The 21,441-nt window shown below is 33.5% G+C and overlaps 2 protein-coding genes and 1 non-coding gene across 5 annotated transcripts; 2 read left to right on the forward strand and 1 right to left on the reverse strand.

Moving 5' to 3' along the window:
* Positions 1-1,301: 1,301 nt before the first annotated feature.
* On the forward strand, positions 1,302-10,459 carry LOC125862078 (uncharacterized). Its single transcript, XM_049542063.1, has 7 exons — positions 1,302-1,384; positions 1,487-1,581; positions 1,662-1,854; positions 2,666-2,752; positions 2,909-3,295; positions 8,812-8,935; positions 9,359-10,459. Exons 2-7 carry the CDS (start codon positions 1,514-1,516, stop codon positions 10,222-10,224), a joined length of 1,725 nt encoding a protein of 574 aa, XP_049398020.1. The 5' UTR covers positions 1,302-1,384; positions 1,487-1,513; the 3' UTR covers positions 10,225-10,459.
* LOC125863494 (small nucleolar RNA snoR2/U65) lies at positions 4,123-4,281 on the forward strand. The gene has a single exon (XR_007446159.1). It is a non-coding gene; the product is annotated as a small nucleolar RNA snoR2/U65 (small nucleolar RNA).
* Positions 10,460-11,341: 882 nt separating the features above from the next.
* LOC125863038 (uncharacterized) lies at positions 11,342-15,544 on the reverse strand. 3 transcript variants are annotated; one of them, XM_049543179.1, is made up of 4 exons: positions 15,472-15,544; positions 13,962-14,199; positions 13,411-13,779; positions 11,342-11,933 (listed from the first exon to the last, which is right to left on the reverse strand). In XM_049543179.1, the coding sequence occupies exons 2-4, from the start codon at positions 14,053-14,055 to the stop codon at positions 11,884-11,886; spliced, it is 513 nt and encodes a 170-aa protein (XP_049399136.1). In that variant the 5' UTR covers positions 14,056-14,199; positions 15,472-15,544; the 3' UTR covers positions 11,342-11,883. The 3 variants fall into 3 exon arrangements, with proteins under 3 accessions (XP_049399136.1, XP_049399133.1, XP_049399135.1); XM_049543176.1 differs by having other exon boundaries at positions 15,350-15,526; XM_049543178.1 differs by lacking the exons at positions 13,962-14,199; positions 15,472-15,544 and having other exon boundaries at positions 13,411-13,878.
* Between the last annotated feature and the right edge of the window lie 5,897 nt (positions 15,545-21,441).

A 21,441-nucleotide genomic window follows, 5' to 3' on the forward strand; every position in this document is an offset into this window, starting at 1 on the left:
TTCACTTGCCATTGGTCTCCGTCTTTTTGCAATATGACTTAACATTATCATATTTTATTGTGTTGGTATGTGAAAGTAATTTTATTTTTATTTATAACGAAGTGATGTTTTTATTATAATACTCATAAAGTTTGTTTTATTTTTGTTTTATGAAGGTAAATTGAATAGTATGATAGTAATATATTTTAAGAAATTGTGATTCTTTTATTATTTGAAAGTTAAGATGTTAGAGATGATTTGCATTCCATAATAACTTTTATATCATTATATTATTTATACTTGTAAAATCATGTTAAAAGTTTTATTTTTATGAGTTTTTTTAATCATATTTTTAGTTGTTTTATACTATTAATATATCTTTATAATTACATGTTATCTTATTAGTTTACTACATTATAAATTAAAAATTGAAAGATTCATGGAACTTACACCTCGTCCCGTGCTAAGTGAAACGCCCTGCCTCACTCATCGTCTTTTAAAACATTGTCCGAGATGAGGATTGGTACCTCTGCCCCATACACCACCCTAAAATGAGTGAATTTTAGAGATCAGTACTATATATATATATATATATTTATATTATTTTATTTTTTATTTTAAAAAAATAATTCTTGAAAGTGAAATTCCTCGTACTTAACTGAAAATTAAGGAAGACTATTTTTTCCCATGCCCATAAACAACATTACAAAAACTTGATGATTTTTCAATCATGGTGTTATATTCCCATGCATTATTGAGGCCTACCTGTAAACATATAATTTAAGAATATTTTTTTCTAATAACCAAATGAAAATATAAGTTTAAATGGATGCATTTTTAGCTATTAAGGCTCTCTCAAAATATTGTATTTTTAATCAACAAATTCAAAAATAATTTATATTTTATCCACAAAATTATAATCTCTTCGCCTAATAAGTAATGTAACTAACAACAATAACCACAACATCTGATGTAATTCTACCAATAATATCTGGAGAGAATAAAATATATCCTGTACATATATCTTATTTCTATNCTTCCGCCCCTATCCGGACGCAAAATTCTACTGCGAAGTGGCGGGACGTGACACAGCGCTCTATTACTTACTAAACTTGTATTCTCTCTACATCTGCTTATCTAATGTAACATCTTCGATAAGATGTAACTGTGTCATGTCTAATCACTTCTCAATACTTTTAACGCTCCACTACTTACTAAACTTGTATCTCCTTCACGACATTTTATCGAAAGTAATGTCTTCGATAAACCGTAACTGTGCTATGTCTAATCATCTCTCAATACTTCTGGGACTTGCCTTCGAGAATACAGTAACGCGTGCCTCCACGCTCTCCTGTCAGTGCAAAAACGGCGTCGTTTTCTTCATCGTTCTCAGAATCTTCACTAGGTTTTATCCTTTCTCTCTCTACACTAAGCCTAAAACCCTTTTCTCTCTCTTCAATCGATCTATCAGTGAAAGTTTTCTAGTCCAGATATGTATTTTATGCAGAAATAGAGGAAGAAAAACAGATTCAGAATGTTAGAGGAAATGAAGAAACAGAAGTGTTTTATTAGTGAAGAAGATATAGCTATTCTCTTACAAAGGTAGATTTTTTTGTTGATTTTTGTTTTTTTTAATACTTGGGTTATTGAAAAAAATGGATTTTTTTTGTTGATTTTTGAAGGTATTCGGTATCAACAGTGCTGGCAATATTGCAAGAGGTGGGACAAGTAGCAGATGAAAAAATCGATTGGAATGCAATGGTGAGGAAGTCTACTACTGGGATTACAAATGCAAGAGAATATCAAATGTTATGGAGGCATTTGGCTTATCGACATGGCTTGGTTGATAAATTTGATGATGAGGCTCAACCTTTGGTAAGTCCATTGACTAAATAGTTAGTCTTTCTAAGCTTCCGTATGGCCTTGTATTTTGAACTTGAAACTTTGAGTTTTTGAAGTTTTGTGAGTGGAAGTTCCATAATCTGGTCTGAGCTGGTTTTTAGGAACTTGATAATATTTGAAGGTCGGATTTGAAAATCTGATCAGATTTCATGGACAAACAGATAAAGCTATGGCCAAACGCTAGCTAAGTATATTTTGGAATTAAAGGTCCAAATGGATTTAAGTAATTCACAGCTGAACTAGGTTGTTTGAGATGAACAAGCGTGGCAGTTGTAGTTTTGCATTAAAAAAAACTTTTTTTTGAATGGAAGTGATATTTTATTGAGATATTATGGTAAAATCCGTTTATAAGAAGTGTATACTTTGTTGATGATCAGAAAGCTTAGCTAAAATAAAAAGCACTAAGCTTTTACTAGGTAATGTCCCCTTCCCTCCAAGTACCCACATAAGTGCTAGGTGTGTGAATTGCTTATTGTTATGCATAATCTAAGTTAATTTTGGTAAATTTGGGAAATGTTATGCATGTAAAGTGGAGTATATGTTTATCATATGTTGTTAGTTTTTCAATCTATTAATGTGGAGTTGTGTTTTAGTCTATAAATTCATGATCTTGTTTGAATCATAATGTGGGCGTAAGCTAAGGGCATGCATTGTTTGCTGATGTATGGTGGTCAATGTCTGTTGTTTGCCGTGAGATGAAAGATCCACCTTATATCTTGAACCATATGTTGGTAATTTTCAATTTCATGCTATTGTTTGTTGATCTTGCACTTTTTGATGACAGGATGATGACAGTGATTTAGAATATGAGTTGGAAGCTTTCCCTGCTGTAAGCAGTGAAGCTTCAGCAGAAGCTGCAGCAAGTGCGAAGGTAAGTCAAACAACCTGCCCAGAGTGGTAATTTCCTTAAGCAAACACTGTATTTGTGAATAACTGCTTGGCTGCACTGCTTGCTTCTTTCCTTTACGCTCAGTTTATGTTGCATATAACCAATTGTGTGGTTTTTCGGAATCTTGGGTTTGGACAGATGCTAATTGCTTCCGGGGCTCCAAATGATGCCAATATGTTAAATGGTTCAACCATTGAGGCTCCATTGACTATAAATATACCAAATGGCCAAACATCTAGAACTGGTATGGATAATTCATTCCAAGGTACTTCTATGCATGGGACAAATATTACAGTCCCAGTTGCAGTGCAAAAACAGCCACTGTCCACTGTGGTGGCTGCTGAGGGATTGGAAACCCATGGACCAGGTTGTACCAACTTGCCTCCTCGACGAAAGCGTAAACCATGGTCAGAAGCAGAAGACGTGGAACTTATTGCTGCAGTTCAAAAATGCGGCGAAGGAAACTGGGCAAACATATTGAAAGGGGATTTTAAGGGAGACAGAACAGCTTCCCAGCTCTCTCAGGTTTTCCTTTGTATATGATTAATATATCTCTATCTTTATCAAAATAATGATTAATATATCTATCCTTTATTTAAAAAAAAGTTCTATACACATTCTCCAGTTTATTATTAAACTGGAAACATATTACTCTCTCTAGTTAGTAAATGCTTTTACCTTATTAAGGGTAGCACAAACATGGTGCTATTTGGCATCATATTTTGGAAACTCTCTCTGTCAACTTTGATAGGTAGAAAAGTTGTTAGAGAAAGTAGTTGATCTTTCATTGCTTAGGTTAATCTTTCACTTGGAGGTAAGTAATTTTTTGAGTTTTGTGGTTTGCAGCTCACTAAATTAATCTCATCCAAAATTCTACCCCTTTTATTTGCTCCAAAGAGTACAAAACAATAAAATAAATTGTTGTCCAGCTCAGTTACTTGATTTGCTGTAGATTTGCAGTTAGTAAAAAAGACAACATACATCCAGGATATTTTCATTATCATTCCAGCTATCTAACTAGAGTTTGCTTCATTACGAATCTATTGATTGAGGTTTGGAAGGGAGATCTTATCAGTTTGAGAAAATAGAAAACTGCTTCTGCCTTTTAGTGTTTCACAAAATGAGAGGAGAATTGGGAAGGAATTAAAAGGAATAAAACGAAATGAAGATTGAGTGGAATAGCCCCAATGGTAAGATCGTACTAACTACTAAGGAACAAAGAAGAGTATGCTGTGCTGCTCCTCAATCTTGAACTGTTGGTGTGTTCACCACATCTTGGATTAGGCAACTACCAACTCATGTCTTGCAATTTCCAAAATTTGATGGTTTGTGAATATATTGTTCTTCCACTCAGACTGACTTTGTTTTTCAAGCATTAGATTTTGATTATTTCAAAAATGGCAAGGTATGGTTGGACCAATAACAAGTTTTTAGTATATAATCGCATTTTGATAGGAATCTGTGGATGGATCTTCAATTCCTCCATGGAGCCGTTTTGTGCGATTACATGGTTAGTCTCTTCAAATTTATTTCTGCCTTCAGACCAAAAGTGTCCTTAACCCTCATACTGTTCCAGCTGTATATCAGCCATCAGACCAAAAGTGTCCTTAGGCATCACCCAAGTAGTTTCAGCTAATGCTACAAAGATTTGCCAGAGTTGTCTAGTTTAGTAATAACAGAGTGTAGAAATAAGTGGCCATTGGTTTCTTCTTCCTGCTGGCATAGAAAGCATCTAAGACTGAGCTGAAAGCCTCTTCTCTAAAGAATTTCCTGTGTGAGGCAAGCTTTTCTTATAAATAGCCATGAAAAACAGACAACTTTGAATGGTGCTTCGATCTTCCATACCTGTTAGTGTTTCCAAGGCCAGGAGGTGTCCTGTCCTGTAGATGATAGATAGTTGTATGCTGCTCTGACTGTGAATTTTGAAATGCTGCTTCCTTTTCATGTAAGAGTGCCTTCCTCCTTGTTTAGTCCTGTAAAGCCTTTTAGCATTCTGAGGAAATCACTTCAGTGACTCTAGTAACTTCCCAGTAGTTGAGAAGCGTTCTGAAAGATGAATTCCAACCCTGGGAGCTCCAAGATTCTTCTATTGCGGCGTTAGGTGAAGAGGAGAGGACAAATAAATCAGGGAAAAGGTCTTTCAGTGCTTCATGAATATCTAATGAAACTTCTTACTAATCCCTGCTACCAACTTGGACCAATCAATCGTTTTAGGATCACCGTTTTTTGGTAGATAGCTATATCCACTCATCTATGTGGTATGAGGTTATGGGCCAATTTCAAGAAATTTGTGTCAGTTTTATGATATGTATTGGAAACTTATACTTGCTCTGATGTAGGACTGTACATCTCTAGAGATAACTTTCCCTCCTTTTAACTCAATATCTAATGAAACTTCTTTACTGAATCCCTGCTACTAATTTTAACCAAAACCATCGTCTGAAATCCTATCTCCCATTTAAATAGTATCACTTCTTTATGCTTTTTTGGGGGAGAGTGGTAAAAGTTTTTTTTAAAAAAAGGTGGTCAATACTTGCTTTATGATTTTCCATCACCTTTTGCATTTTCTTTCTATTGAAAGGAGAAAACTGCCTATATACCAGTCCATTTTATGAAGCTATTGAATGTGTACAATGAAATTATTTTGGAGAGCTTTCTCTATGAGTACAATGCAATGGTTTGGTTTAACTTGTTATAAACAACGCAACAGGGCAACTGTCAGAATGGTCATGCCCTCTGCATTTATTATCAGATGTAAGCTCTTACAGTGTCAATTGAACATACATATTATTTGCAAATGTTGAAATGTTACTTCCAAATCAATGTTTGTTTGTCAATTGTCCATTATTTCAACTTGAACTTCAAATAGAGAGTTTGAAGTTGAAATAGTCATCTGACCAAATTTTATCCAAAATCTATTCATTGGGGTTCTTTTTTTCTTCACTTTTTTAAGGAAGATTTCTCCTTGTACGCTTTGCAATTTATAATTCAACCCAACATTTATTACTACCCAACACTTTCTTCTTCTTTGCCTTTTTTTCTTCTCTTTCTAGAGGAGTCGGACTAGAGTGAAAGGATTGTAATATTAATTAAGAATATATTTTAAGCTTAGTTGCGCGGACTCGTCACTTTTGATGCCGCACCCGTCTCGGATTCTCCAAAAATACACTACTTTTGGTGAATCCGACACGCATCCGTTGGCATTTTTGAAGAGTCCGAGCAATATAAATTTTAAGGCATGATAAAAGCACCGTTTTTTTTTTTGATTGATAACCGAGAAATTTGTCTATGACCCGGCCTTTGGACCAATCACAGCCTTCTAAACTCGGTGGATAATGGGCCCACCCCTCTACCCTTCTCCACTTAAATACCAGGCTTCCCTTTGCATGGTGTGGGGCTTGAATTAAAAGCACCGTTGTTTTAAATTGTCAAAGTTGGTTGTTCTGTAACAAAGTGTGATAAAGTTTGGGAACTTTTGATAGTTACTAGAAAATGTGGGGTATCAGTTATATACATTGAAATTACTCTAAGCATTAAATTTATTCCAAATATTTTTGTAAAAAATGTTTCTTTTATTAAGAATTTTTGTAGAAAGTGTTATCCGAGCACAACTTCATTTCAAATCAAAACTTCGACGAAGTCAACAACATAGCCAGTATATTCCCACAAGTGGGATCTGGGGAGGGTGGGGTGTACGTTGACCTTACCGTACCTTTGAGGGATAGAGAGACAAAACCTCAACGAAGTCAAGCATAGAGATACTCAAATTTTAGCTAAAAGAGATTATCCCTCATTTCAACTCCTTTGTCTTAAAAAAGCTCCGTAATTCTCTTTCCCTACTGTGGTCTGCTTAATCATATTTTTACTTGTTTCCCCACTTTCATCTTAAGATTTACCTTTTATTCTGATAAGGTAATGATTTTTGTTGACCAATAGGACACTTCCTAGTATACAATTAGGGGCTGTTTGGGTTGAGAGATAAGGATGTTTAATCCTTATTTAAATTTGGGTGTATTCCCTATACAACAACTTGTTTGCCATATAAAACTCAGCATTACTAATATATTCTCATATAACTAATATAGTGTTTGGTAGAAAACTTTGCACAAGTTATGCCAAATTTAATTCTGAAAACCAAATGTTGTATTGCCAATGCTTATATAACTTGTATGGGAATACAAGTTACCTTTATAAAAAAAAACTTGTATGGGAAGATGTGTGTTATTTTATGCATGATAGAATGTGGAATAAGAATACCTAACTAAAAGAATGCCCTGGGGCAGGCCCATTATCCACCGAGTTTAGAAGGTTGTGATTGGTCCAAAGGACGGGTCACAGACGGATTTCTCGGTTATCAAAAAAAAAAAAAAAAGAATGCCCTTAAAGTAGATAATTTCCCTTTTATCAATCCCTGCATTTGTTATTCACCACATAATAACCAATACTTTATTATTCATGTAAACAAACCTTACATTAGTATTAATCGCATAAACAATCCCTGTATTATAATCTTACATGACTAAACTCTAAATCAATAGACCCTGTAGTACACGAATAGTAAAAATCTTGCACTATGGTTCTCTATAAGTAACACCAGGCATCTAGACCAACAAGAATTTCATGGATGCAGCAAAAAGTTTCTATAACCAAAGAAACACAAGTCAGTTTTGGTCGATGGCGCTGAATGAATCTTCTATAGATACAGTGATCAATGTGGGGTACAATTAGGGTTCAAAATAATGTCGGCTACAGTTTAGGATGTGATAGTAGTTGAGCATTTGAATGAGGAATCAGAGATGCAAAGTATGGGATGTTACACCTTTGAATCTTATGTGTGGATGGGGCTTGTCTTAAATTTTTCGTATCACTGGAACAACTTATTATTATCTTATTCAAATGAAAGTACAAATAATTTTAAGTAGCTACTTATTGCTTACATTTAAACATATGATACTTCGATCAACTCTAGTGGCACACTAGGTTTATTAGTGAGGCTTCGGGTCCACCAAATGAAGTCTTGAGACTTGAGTGTTGTTAAAAAAGGGCACTTGAGACACACTTCAGACCTACAATTAGGTGCAGACTGAGTCTGTGCTTTGCCTCACGTAGGAAGTGCTTGCCCCAAAGCATGAAAAAAAAGCATCTCAACAAAAATGAACCCTTAATTTTTAAAAAGACCCACTAAAAGAAAATGATGTTATTACTTATTAGGAATAGAAAATTAGAAATCTAGTATAAGAAAGCTATTCATCAAATCTAAAAGGTTAAAATTGCATCTGCAAAAATTTTTAATGTGGTTTCTCCACCTAATTGACAGGACTTATTTTGCTTATTTCACTTAATTGTAGTTTTTTTTTGCGGAAAAAAAATCTATAATAATTGTAGTTTTTCAATTCCTTTATCTATAATAATTGTTCTCTTTGTCAAAAAAAAAAGTTTTTTGTTGCATTCTATGTATATCTTCTCTTCATCTGCGGAGTTATTATCTAAATGTGTGCTTAAATGCGTTTTACGCTTAAAGCCTCGATGGAAATTGGAGCATTTGGCAGTTATCACCATTGACAGAACTGGTGAGACCTTTAGGTTGCAAGCTTCATCCTTCCAAAGTGTTAACATGATTTGGTACGCAATCATTTATCGGCAATTTTGGTGACATTGATGTAAATGGACTAAATTAGTTTTTTAGTCATATCTAAGTGTTGTATGTCTTCATTGAAATAAGTATTGTTTCTCTGTATCTTCAACCCAGCATTTTACTTGTCCTGAAGAGAATCCTTCCAGTGATATTCATGTCAAATCGATATTTGGAAAGATATAATGGATGTCCGTTGTTATCTAGTATGGTTAGAATGTCTGGGTTTTCCCAGGTTTCCCGGGTTCAAATCCCGGCAACGGAATGAGATGCAAAAGTGTGTATTGGTTCTAACATGGACTAGATGCTGAAAATAAATAAGAGAAGTTGTAAATATTTTGTGTCTGTTATCAACCATCATTTTTTCTTTTATTTTTTACAATGAGATTGTGAATGTTTCTTTGTGCAGAGATGGGCCATTATTAGGAAGCGACAGGGGACCATGGTCGGGAATGGCTCACAGCTTTCAGAGGCTCAGCTGGCAGCTCGTCACGCAATGTCCCATGCTCTTAATATGCCAATTGGTGCTGGCGGTAATTCTCTCAAATCCTGTATGACAAAAACATATCTGTTCCCACACTACTGTGGAGAGAAGGAAAAGGCTGGGGATAGGGGGAGGGTAGTTAATTTTGCTGTCTAGGGACTCTGCATTGGGTGTATCACATGGCTGATAGGTCCTGATAACCTAAATGTATGTTATGCTGTCGTTTATGGCATATGCAATTTGTCTGCATAGAGGGTAGTTGATGATTCAAGTGTTCAATGGTTAATAAGATTCTGCTGTTCAAGAGTCTTTTGAAGGTCTGAGTTCTATATCCAATTAATAATGTCTGCACGGAAATACCTGTAAAAAAACATGCATGTTAATCTCGGAGAAGTGAAGCAATATCTCTTTTAACGTCTTAGTCTATCCTTGCATGCTGCCGTTCTAACCCCAGGTTATTGTGTTGTTTCAGTGGGGCCTAATTCAGGTAGTGGACCTAGTAACTCTTCTCATCCTGTTACTGCCGACTTGGCATCTGGTGGTGCACAATCCCAGCATCAACAAGACCCATTATCTTCAAAACCTCGGATAGTCCCCCAAAAGCCAGCACCAAAGCCTACTACGAGCCCAGATTCAATGATCAAAGTTGCTGCTGTAGCTGCAGGGGCCCGCATAGCTACCTCTTCGAATTCTGCCTCACAGGTGAAGCTAGCACAACCTAAAACTCCCCTCCAAATACCTGGAGGAGGTCCTGCAGTCAAATCATCTGTCCTAGGTAGTACAAATGGCTTGCCCAGTAATGTCCACTTTATTCGTACCGGTCTGGTGTCCCATTCCGCTGGCCCACCAAAGGTCGTGCATTCTGCTGGCCCATCAAATGCCTCACGACCTGGAACTCAGCAGGTGTTGGGCCACTCTTTGAAACCCGCTTCACCCACAGTTCAACCTAAGCCAATTGGTAATTCATCCAAACCAAATGCTTTTGCTGAACGCAATGTCCCAACGTCTACTCCAGTTGCTGAGCTTAAAGTAAATACGAACCAAGAAGTTCTCCAAAAAGTTCAACAAGATCAAACACCTCCATCAGGCAACCCGTTGATAAAGAAAGCCAGTGAATCTAAAGAGCACAAAAAAGAGGATCGAGATCCTGTTCATGCTAATGCTCCGGGCGTCCAGGTTCAAGAAAAGTTGATTAGTTTGCAAGGTCAGGAGATAGCCAACAATGATACTAGTGATCCCAATAAAGCACCAACTAGAACTGAAAATGGGAGTGCTAATGGAGGTGATCCCAGTAAGGAACCAGCTGAAACTGATAATGGGAAAAATAAAATGGAGTGACTACTAGGTTGGACCAACTTTGTATGTAAAGTTAGATTCATGGTTGATTGTTCTTGTCATCTACCCTTGGTGGTTTTGCTTTCTTTTTGCCTTTTTATTGTAAATGTGTAGGTTTCTTGAAATGTATTGTTTATAATTGTTAGGTGACAAATTACAATTCTTTGATACTTCCTTGTCAATTGTTGAATATTTCCATGTGTAATCTTGAGATCTCTTTGCAAGTGGGTTAAAGAGATTACTACATTAACTAATTGTCTTTTGTCTATTGCCTTGGATTACCTACAAAAATGGTCATATTTAGTCCAAGAGTGTTGAGGATTGACTAGTTAGACTATGTGTGAGAGGCAGGAATTAAAATTTCTTTTTTACTTTTAAAAAGGCAGTATGAATGGTAAGTATTAGCTCATTCTTAATTAGAAGTCTTGAGTTTGAGCCTTGAATTTGAAGTCGCATTTCAAACAAGGCTCCCACCATTTCATTCTTTGTTAACAAGCAATGCAGTAACATGAATTCTTTTGACATACGTGCTTCAAATTCTTCTTTTCTTTTGATGCAAAAGGGTCTATCGAAAACAACCTATCTACCATACAGAGGTGAGAGTGAGAGTAAGGTTCACATACATTCTACCTTCCTAGATACCACTTGTAGGATTGCACCGGGTATGTTGTTGACTTGTTGTAGGTATACTTGACTTCTGAAATGAACACATTTTAGAACAATTCCATCAAAGAACTAACTAAAGGACTAGAATTCAATCTCATGATATCAAACCTTTGAACCCCTTAAACAGTAAGTCCAATTTCACTTACAAGTTCGAAACTCGAGAGTGTATGACTGTATGAGCATGACCTTTACCCCTTCACTCTCCACTTAAATACCAGGCAGTGACAGGGTTCAAACTCGTAACATGTACCCGTATTGATGTGTCTGTACCTAATCTCGGGGGGCAACTGCAACAACAATGTAGTTTCACAAAATGGGGTCTAGGGAGGGTAGAGTGTCTGCAAACCATACCCTTACCTCAGAGGTAGAGAGGTTTCTGATAGACCCTCGGTTCAAGGAAAAACAGTCCAGAAAAAGCAGTAATGAAAGTAAAAGCATAACAAAGCATTCTGAACAACAGAGACATTTATTCTTACTAATAACATTATTACTTCCCAAATATATTCAGTACAAGTGGATGAAACTGCATATTCACAATGAAATGATACTTATAGCATCATAAGTAACCAATTATTTTTCCAGAAAACATATTTACAACTGATGAAACTATTTACAGATATTTACAGCCAAAGAATATTACAAGCATACTCACAACCATTGCTTCTTAGCTTTCACTCTTTTTTCTTTTTCTAAAATTTCCTTCTATAACCATCATCCTTCACTTCTCCTTCCTCCAGACAGTTCGAATGACAAATTTACACCAATTTTCAAGAGACAAAGCAGAGGTTACTTCAAATAATAATTCTGAATAACACAAGACACAAGGTACCAGGAGACCATAGACGATTTTTATTTTTTTACAGTTTAACTTTCAATTTACTACTTAGTCCATATTTAGGCTTGTAATAGGTAACAAAAAACAGCTTAGTGTTTGATCCACTAAGCAACAAAGAATCTGGAGAAAAGATATCAAATCAACTGAGCCACTGCAGCATGTCAGCTATACCGCAAAGATGAGAGCCACTGTTCTATAAACTTCTTATTCCCTGCATGTAAAATTCAAATTCAATAAGCACAAAGTACAGAACAGAAAGTTAAGAACTAAAGTGATGGAAAGAGTGCTGTTATTCAACACTATATACATTTCTTTTTGGTTTATACTTTATCTAAATCAATGCATCGTTCAAAAATTATAAAAATAAACTTGTTTAGTATTGGATGGGAACAAAAGGGTTGTAATCGTAATGTTTCCAAAAGAAAGGTTACATTTCAGGAGAAAAGAGATTTCAGATTTTACGGATATGTAATGGCCAAGAACGCTGTTGCATAAAAATGAGAAGTCTCTTGATGATAAGAAGGTTAAAATACGTATTATCTCAATGAGTAAACAGAACCTGCGCTAACCTATTACTGGCTTGTTAACGATCTCATAAATTCAACTTCAAACAAGAAATCTGAATTAAGAACACCTACCAACTGATATGGTGCTAAATACTTCTCAACTGATCAAGTTGTGTGTGACAAAGGACAAGAACTAACTATTATTTTTGCGAGGGAAATAAAAAGGGACAAGATCTAAGTGGTGTAGAAACCAGGACATGATACGGGGCTACATATGAGTTACACTAATTTACAACAAGTTATTCTGCAAAAAGATATCTAGGCAACAGCCACTTATCATGTAGGAGATGCTCTTTATATACGTCAATGAGAAATTCATCCTGGATGTTAATTCAGTGCTGCAGTCATGACTTAAGATTACTAGTTAATAATCATCGCCAACCCAAAAAATATATATCACCACCAACCATTGCCCTCCCCTCTGTAAAAGTCAAGGGGAGAAAAGTATCTTGAACACATTCTAATTTCTCTAGATTAGACGACCTAAAAGCATTTGATCAACGAGGCCAATGAAATCATCCTAATTTAGTCACCAAATTGAATGAAAGGAGCATTTGGTAATCATAACATTCTAAGCTTGCATAAGATCTGCTAGTATAGTTTCACCACATTAACAAAGAGGAACAAATCGAAAAGCAGGTAGGCTCAATTCAACAAATTCTGATTATGAAACAAGACTTTCTGTTCAAGTACTTGTGTGATGGATTTTAGTTATAGCAGGGAAAGTTGAAAGAACCTTTCGAAAGGTACTAGTCCATTTGTAGATCAGGTATTTTCCACAAGCATTAAGTTTGTTTCAACATCAATTTGATATTTCTCATTGAATTACTACTTAATAGCCATTTGCCAGCATGACATAATTAACTGAGAGCCCTTTCTATACGGAGTTTGATATAAAAAGGGCAGTTGGAAGCATCCTGTATTTGCATGGGGTCGGGGGAAGGGTTGCACCCCAAGTGAGTGCAATGTAGCCAGCCGGCTCAAACCCATGACCTATTGGTCACGTAGACAACTCTACTCTTGTTCCAAGACTACCCATATATAAGCAGTTTGATATATTTCAAATAAATTTGGTTTTCATCATTATATAAAAAGAGAACTGTTCAAGAAGTTGACTCTTACCAGAAGCATGTATATCCCTGAAGTTACCAATGGTCTGCATGAACTTGTCTTGAGCATTATCTTCCAAATCCGCGCGCCCACGTCCATAGCAAGGAACTAGTACAGCAAAACTATCATCTCTATCATCATCACTCTGGAAACCAGGGCCATGAGGCTCCAACCATCCAACAGACCAATCCGAATCATCTGACTCAGACCCTGAAACACATCCGCCATCCGATGGAACAAGAACAATATCATACTCCCTATCAATCTTCCGCTCCTCACGACTCTCCCATTTTCGCTTAACCTTTCTAGATGAGGAGGCCATATTCCTTCTCCTATCAAGAGTAAACTTCAAAGTATCCACTTCCAACAAACTCGAATCAGGTGATGAATTTACAGAAGTCCCTTTCGAGATTTTAGGTTCTTGATGTTTTCCACTCCAAAGCCACCATGACAAAGGGTTAAAGGCCAAAGCCATGTCTTAGTAAANTTTCTAGATGAGGACATATTCCTTCTCCTATCAAGAGTAAATTTCAAAGTATCCAATTCCAATAAACTCGAATCAGGTGATGAATTTACAGAAGTCCCTTTCGAGATTTTAGGTTCTTCATGCTTTCCACTCCAAAGCCACCATGACAAAGGGTTAAAGGCCAAAGCCATGTCTTAGTAAATCCAGTAAATTACTTGCCCTTTATAGAATCAAAATCCGGGATTGAGTTATTGAACAAAAATGTTGGCAGATACAATGAATCTTGGATTTTGGAGCCTGATGACAATTGAATGTACTATAAGAGTTATTTGTTCCTGTACAAAAGAAATCCAGGTAGTAAGAGGAATGAATACAATCAAAATGATACAAACACTATTGAGACAAAGCATGTTATGCTTAGTCCAAGGAAAAACATATCAAAGCAGGTCGAAAAAGAAATGATTGGAAGTGGAGAAATCATGGCAAAATAATGTAAAAAGCATGGCAAAGCATTCTGAAAAAACAACAGTAACAACAAAATAGTGCAATAATCGAAGTACAAGAGATAGTAGATAGTAACAGAAACTGAAGGACAGAAAACTACAGGAAAATACTACTACTACTAGTATAGAAGGATAAGCGAGACAACGCTCTTATTACCTACTAACATCCAAGCAAGTTTTCTTTTAATGAAGTTCTTCAATTTCCAATACATCAAGAACCTAGAGTGTGCAAGCACCTTTAATCTAAAATAATAACAAAATCACAGAACATAAATAAACTGAGATCTTCTTCCATTCATTATGACCCATAATGTGGTCATCTTTCTGATATTTTACCTAAAAATACTTCAAGAAATTCAAGTTCTTCCTTTTTTCCTCCTTTCCTTTTCTAGGTTCCCATAGCAATAAACCAGTCAAACTCTATTACCACTCCCTAGAAATAGTCATGATAGAAAATTAGAACCAAATATTTAGAGCCTAACAATTAACTTAACTTTTTATTGAAATTTAACACAATTTAGCTCAATTTCCAGTAACTATACAAACAAGGTATTCCACAAAATAAGACTAAAACTTCAACTTCAACCAGTCAAACAAAAACCACCAAACATAAAGCAAGCACCCAAAAAAAAAGGACCACCAGAAAATCAAGAATCCCAGTACTAATTCTCAAGAAAGAAGAAAAAAACAAAACATGCCTTTGCAAATTAGCTCTACAAAGCTCTTCATCAATACAACAAAAAAAAAAGCAACTTTTTCAGAAACTCAGTACAAACATAGCTTTACAATTAGCTAAAATTTTTCATAAATAAATAAAAAAATCAAATCTTTAACATAAAAAGAAATCATCTTTTTCAGATTTCCAATATGGGTATCTCATAAATAACCTTAAACTTCCCTTCCCTATCAAACTTCATAAAAATTGATCCAAAAATTTCAGTTGCAGATAACAAAAAAAACCCAGAATTCATAATATATATACCTTGAAAACTCAAAATTTAGTGGATCAGAGCACTTCTAATTCAAAAGGGGTTGTTTATTTTTCCAAATCTGACGATATTATTGAAGAAAAAAGAAAAAAAAAATAGAATTTTTATTATATACGAAGCTTTGTGATAGTTTCCTTCAAGAATTCAATCACCAAATCAGAAGCAGAGTCTAAATTAAACACAGCTTATTTCTGAATTTTTATTAAAAAGAAATTATCGTCTGCTTTAAGGTTCAGGTGAATAAGGGCAAAAATGTCTTTACATGTCGTTCGATACGTAGATTAAATTATTTTGAGATTATAATCATTGAACTAATTTATCTTATTTGGAATAAAATGGGATGTTCAAAAACAATATAAATCTAATCACAAACTTAGCTCAAGAATATCCCAGCTTATTTCGTATCAAATGACGTTTGATTCGCGAACTAAATTATTTCGGAATGATAGTTATTGGACTAATATATACCATCTCAGAGGTAAAATAAAATAATGTCAAATTTGACATTGATAAATTTGTGATCTAATACTATCAAACTTTATTGTATGATTATTCCAGCTTATTCCGCGTATCAAACGATCCACGAAGATTTTAGTCTAAGGGTAATTATGGAATTTTGATAAGTTTGTGTGTTGATTGGGTATGTATGATTGGTGATAAGATAAGTCAAAATTTTAAAAAGTGACTGCCAGGTCAGATGGTGTGCCACGGTGGCAGTGGGACCCAGAAACTAAGATAACGTGGCTAGTCAATTTCTTGTGTGTGTGGTTCAAGTAATTTGGCCACTTGTTTACCAAGAAAATAAAAAAAATATTCATATGTTTAAAAATTAAATTTTATATTATTTAAAGTAAAATATCAAGTGTCATAAATTATAGAAAATTAATTAATTAAAATATTTTGTATCCAATAGTTATGAACTTGTGGAGTTCAGTGTCTTAGGTGTTTGCCTGAAAGTAGAAGTAAATCTAATTTATTAGAGGATAATATATATTATTTTTCAATATAATCATTGAGTATTCGAGACTACTGGCTCGATTAATTTAAATTTACGTTATTTAAGACTTTTTAGAGTGAGTTTTTTTATTAGGATTTTTTCAATTTTTAAAATTTGAATTGGATCTTTAATTTTAATAATAGAGATCTTATCATTTCAGTAGGGTTGCTTATTAGTTCGGTTCTGTTTCGAACTTCGAAGTATACCGATTCGATTTATAGGTTATAGGTTATCGATTTGTATACATGTGAACCCGTTATAACCATTATTGATTTATTGGTTATTGATCATTATCGATTTGGTTATCAATTTAAACGTTAAGATTTGACATAAAAATAAAAAATAAAAATGAACCATAGTACCATACACATGAGTTGACATATTGCATCTTGCTTAAAAGCAAACATTGTCACATTGTAGAAAACTGAGAGTTTGAGACCGTCAGAAATAAAAGTATGAAACAGAACTCTAAGTCAAGAATTTATATACCAAATGGTATAAATATAATTATTTAACTTACTATAGGATTATCGATTAATCCAAAAACCTTAAAATATTAAAAGTCGATAACTCAATAATAGAAAAAAATCAAAACCATGACAAAAAATGCTACACTAATATATAAACCATTATTAATAAATTAATAAAAAAAATTCGATTCGAATTATTCATTCACATTTCCACCATCACCACAACTGTTAGGATAGAAAAGTTGAAATTGCTTAGTACAATTTAAACTAGACACCTATAGTTGTTGTTAGCCACAACTTTTTGAAAATGTTGCATGTTTGTCTATAATAAATAATAAATAAATGTATCTAATTGTTAGATTGGTTAAAAGCACATTAATGGACAAAGACAATTCTATAAAGACAGTTGGAGAATTGGTCCAATATAATTTTAGGTTTACAACAACTTTATTTTGTTACCTTGATTAGGGTTAATCTCTCCCATGTGTTAATTACATGTTCTTCTTTGCTTCGCTAATTATATTATTTTGGTATTTTTATTAGGGGAGAGGGAGAATGCTATATCTGTAATTAATTTTGTTTGCTATATATGTAATACATTTGTGTTTGTATATGTTATTAACTTTGTTTGCTATATATTATTTTGGTATGAGTTACTATTCCGTTGAGGGACTGAAACAATTTTTCTACCTCTATGAGGTAAAAGTAAATTTTGTGTATAACTGTGCATCATATATATTTAGACTCCACTGAAATTATATTGAATATGTTAGTGTTGTCTAACAAGAAAAAAACCTATTTTATGAAATGATAGAAGAGAATATACAAATTAGCTAAGCCCACATATTGGACTTAATAAAATCTTTATTTAGATAACATTTTACTTTTTTCACATGTTTAAAAGGAGTTGAGTTAAAAAAGAAAGAGGGTGGAAAGAGAGAGACTTTGTATTTATTTTATATTAATTATAAAATGTTTCACACCAAATCTTAAAGTAAAAGTCTACAATTGAGATTCATGTACCTATGCTACAATTAGAATTTTATCTCACATTAGGAAAATTACTAGTGATTAATTGGAATTGACTCTCATATAAATATCTTAGGACAAATAGCAAGAATAATATGACAATTAATTAATGTCATTCCAAATTAAAAGGTATTTGTTTTTTTTTTCTAAAATATTTGCGGCTAGGTGGGGTTTAATATTTTCATTTCTATTTTATCAGCTAGGATTAGGACAAGAACATGATAAGGACAAAATGGCAAAAAGTTAAAATTGACCACATCTATTTTTTTCTAAAAAAGAGTTTAAATTCTACATATCTGTGTTTTAAAAATATATTCACATCATCAGGTTAATTTAAAGTAATTACAAATAACTTTATTTCTTATCTTTGATTAATAATATACATCAAAGAATAAATGATTCACTATTAATGTACTTATGTATATAAATTAAATTCTTTCAAAAATATTAATCCTCAATCTTTTTTTTGTTGTGTATCAGATATTCAATACTTACTAACTCAATTTGTGCCGGCTAAACAGATCAAGAGGAAGAAGGAGAGTATCAAGATAGAATGTGAATTCGAAACTTTCAATTAAAGGTGAAAAATTTCAAGTATTTTTTCACGCGCGGTAGTAGTTAATATAAAAATTAGCTTGTGGTTCAATCATTCATGCATATGGACTAATTGACATCTTTATCAGTTTTGCTCCAAATGAGTGCACATGGAAGTACTAGGATTGATAGGGACTGACAAACAAATACAAATTAGCCATTTTTAGTATCACCACCTAATGGTTTGATAAGTAGGAATTATATTTATGACTTCTTTTTTTTAGCTTTTTTGAAATTTGTGTCCTATATTCATTCTTGAATTTGACATACAAATTTGATGGCATCTTAAGGGCAATTTACAAGATTGACTAGCATAACGTTTTGAACTTTTGATTTCTCTTGGTAAAAAATTCAAAAAAAATTGCATCTTCGACAACTTTTATTGCCCATTGGGCAATATTAAGTTTGCTTATGAGATAAGAAGCTTGGGACATTTCAATAATTAGGTTATAATTAGTTATGCTTTATAGGTAAAAATTATTTGTATTGCTTAATTGTTCATAAGTTATGGAAAATGGATAGATTAGAAAAATGTTCATTTTGCCAGAAAAAAAGAGTGTTGAAAGAGCTTTACAAATTTTCTTAATTCAAGAGTATTGATGGTTTTTTTAGTTTGAGCGTCTTAAATTATGTTGGGAGCGTCACTCTTAGTGGGCTTTGCAATGCGTGATCCTGATTTAATCGAGGCTCCAAGAACCTTCGATCACTCAGTTTGTCGTATTTTCTGGGCCTTGAATGACAAAGTGGTTGGCCCAATTTTGTAGCCCATCCTAGATTCATGTACATCATTTTTGCTCTTAAATGGGATTTGAGTATTATTTTAGGTTCCCATGAATCAGAAAAATTATCACCAGTTTTGGAATAATTATTTTGTAAATCAATCTTTTTGTTTTCTTCTTGCAACGTATAATTTTTTTAGATCACAGTCTAAAGACTTTTTTTAAAAAAAGAATCTAATGAGAAAACATTAAACTTTAGAGCACGACTAAAATTTTGTTAGTTATTACAAATGTCAGATGATAATTTAATACTCCCTCTGTCCCATTTTATGTGGCAACATTTGACCGGGCACGGAGTTTAAGAAATAAATAAAGACTTTGAAATGTTTACCAAATTGCCCTTTAAAAAGTAGATTCTTTTTTCTCTCTCCTCATAAATGTATTGGAGTATTATTTTAAGATTAAGTGGGACCAACAAAGATAAAAGAGGAATTGTACCTTTATAAACTTACCATATAAGGAAATGTGACATTCTTTTTGGGACTAACCAAAAAGGAAATGATGCCACATAAAATGGGACAGAGGGAGTATTTATTTATAAGTAATCATTAGACCAAAAACTATCCGAAAGAATAATTTATAATTTTGCTTAAAATGGTAATTTATTATATAAACGTTTACTCCACTATCCCGCTATCATTTAAATTGCGAAAATTCTTTTTAGGGAAAAAGACAAATATACCCCAAACTATGTAAATGACATGTAGATTCCCTCTATCATATTTTTGGGACATTGGTGCCTCTACCGTTCAAAAACTAAAGCATATATGCTCTTCACTCTACCAGAAGACTAAATAGGGACATGTGGAACAATCTTATTTGTCGATCCAATACTTAGTAAATGTCGTGTCTATGGATAAGATTATGACACATATATGTCCGTTAGTATAAAGGGCATATATGCTCTAGTTTTTAGACGGCAGAAACACCAACATCTCAAAAATATGACGGAGGGTATCTGCATACCATTTACGATAATTCGGGGACATATTTGTCCTTTTGCCCTTCTTTTTGTTCAATCTTTAAATGAATAATATATTCTTATACAATAATTTAATTTTAAATTCTTAATTTCCGACTTTTTTCTCACATAAATTAAGTCAAACAGAATAATAATAGGTCGACTACAAACTACAAAGTAAGTGTTTAACTATTACTAAACCGACTCCTATATATCCATTTCTTTTGACTTCTCTTTGCCGACAAATAATCAATACGTAAACGCGTAAGATTTGATCATTGCAAATTTTGAATATATAGGCATATAACTCTCTTTTTATTTTTGCCTCTTTTTCTTATTTCAGAAGCGGAACTGTAGTGGCGAATTTAAAATTTCTAGAATATGAATATATTTATTAAAAAAAAAGGGAGAAAATTGTATTTAGTGGGAGCTGATCTTTGGTCCTCTAAATTAATAACTCAATTTTTAATTAAGTGAACAATTTGGTCTTTTTGTAGTAGAGGTGTCAGACATATTATATTACACTAATTTTAAAAAATATATACATAAAATATTTAATTCTACAGAGATCATAAATTCACGTACCCTATATTATCTCTATAAATCTGCCCCTCAATATAAGTATATAGTCTAAACAACACTATAGCTAATTAGGTCTCGTAATCTTGTTATCTTGGTGAAGTTAATTATATCCTTACCTACAATGGTTTTTTTCTTAATGACCTCAGCATGTTTTTTTATAATTAGGATGGTCGAGTCCGTCTACGTATATCTAGCCAAAAAAAAAAATGAGTACATGTTATTTTTCACCAGCATAAATATTAGAAAATTTTGTTCATCAAAATTAAGCGGATAGAAATGATCGGCTTCACAACCTCCTTCAATAGCTAGAGTATGTGAAATTCTAACAATTAAGGAAAATAAACATATTTTATACAATCATTTCTTTTAAGTAATTTCTATTACTACTGCTTAAGTAGTTTGCTTTTTGTACGAGTAACTATTATCAACTTAATGAGATGTGAAGTCTTGAATTGTTTGAATTTGAAATATAGCAAGCTTCTTCACCTAATTATAGACAAGTTTGGTGTCACATGTGCCCTAGCTAGAAAAGTCAATAAGCACAATTATATGTAGATGATAATTAAAATGATCTTTATCAAATAAAATATAACATAATACACTACTCTATACCGACAAAGAGAAGAGGAAGAAAATTGTAGAGTTGTTTATTTGTTAATTTCAATGAATAAGA

Source organism: Solanum stenotomum, chromosome 4 (genome assembly GCF_019186545.1).
Source record: "Solanum stenotomum isolate F172 chromosome 4, ASM1918654v1, whole genome shotgun sequence".
In the NCBI taxonomy this organism is placed as follows: Eukaryota; Viridiplantae; Streptophyta; class Magnoliopsida; order Solanales; family Solanaceae; genus Solanum; species Solanum stenotomum.

What these genes read in the sequence shown, in the direction of transcription:
- LOC125862078 (XM_049542063.1), top strand. Translation starts at nt 1,514, where the DNA reads ATGTTAGAGGAAATGAAGAAACAGAAGTGTTTTATTAGTGAAGAAGAT. An exon ending in ATAGCTATTCTCTTACAAAG is followed by an intron (nt 1,582 to 1,661) that starts GTAGATTTTTTT and finishes TGATTTTTGAAG; the next exon opens with GTATTCGGTATCAACAGTGC. An exon ending in TATGCCAATTGGTGCTGGCG is followed by an intron (nt 8,936 to 9,358) that starts GTAATTCTCTCA and finishes GTGTTGTTTCAG; the next exon opens with TGGGGCCTAATTCAGGTAGT.
- LOC125863038 (XM_049543179.1), bottom strand. Translation starts at nt 14,055, where the DNA reads ATGGCTTTGGCCTTTAACCCTTTGTCATGGTGGCTTTGGAGTGGAAAG. An exon ending in GACTTCTGTAAATTCATCAC is followed by an intron (nt 13,780 to 13,961) that starts CTGATTCGAGTT and finishes TAAATTCATCAC; the next exon opens with CTGATTCGAGTTTGTTGGAA. An exon ending in CAGGGATATACATGCTTCTG is followed by an intron (nt 11,934 to 13,410) that starts GTAAGAGTCAAC and finishes TTTTACATGCAG; the next exon opens with GGAATAAGAAGTTTATAGAA.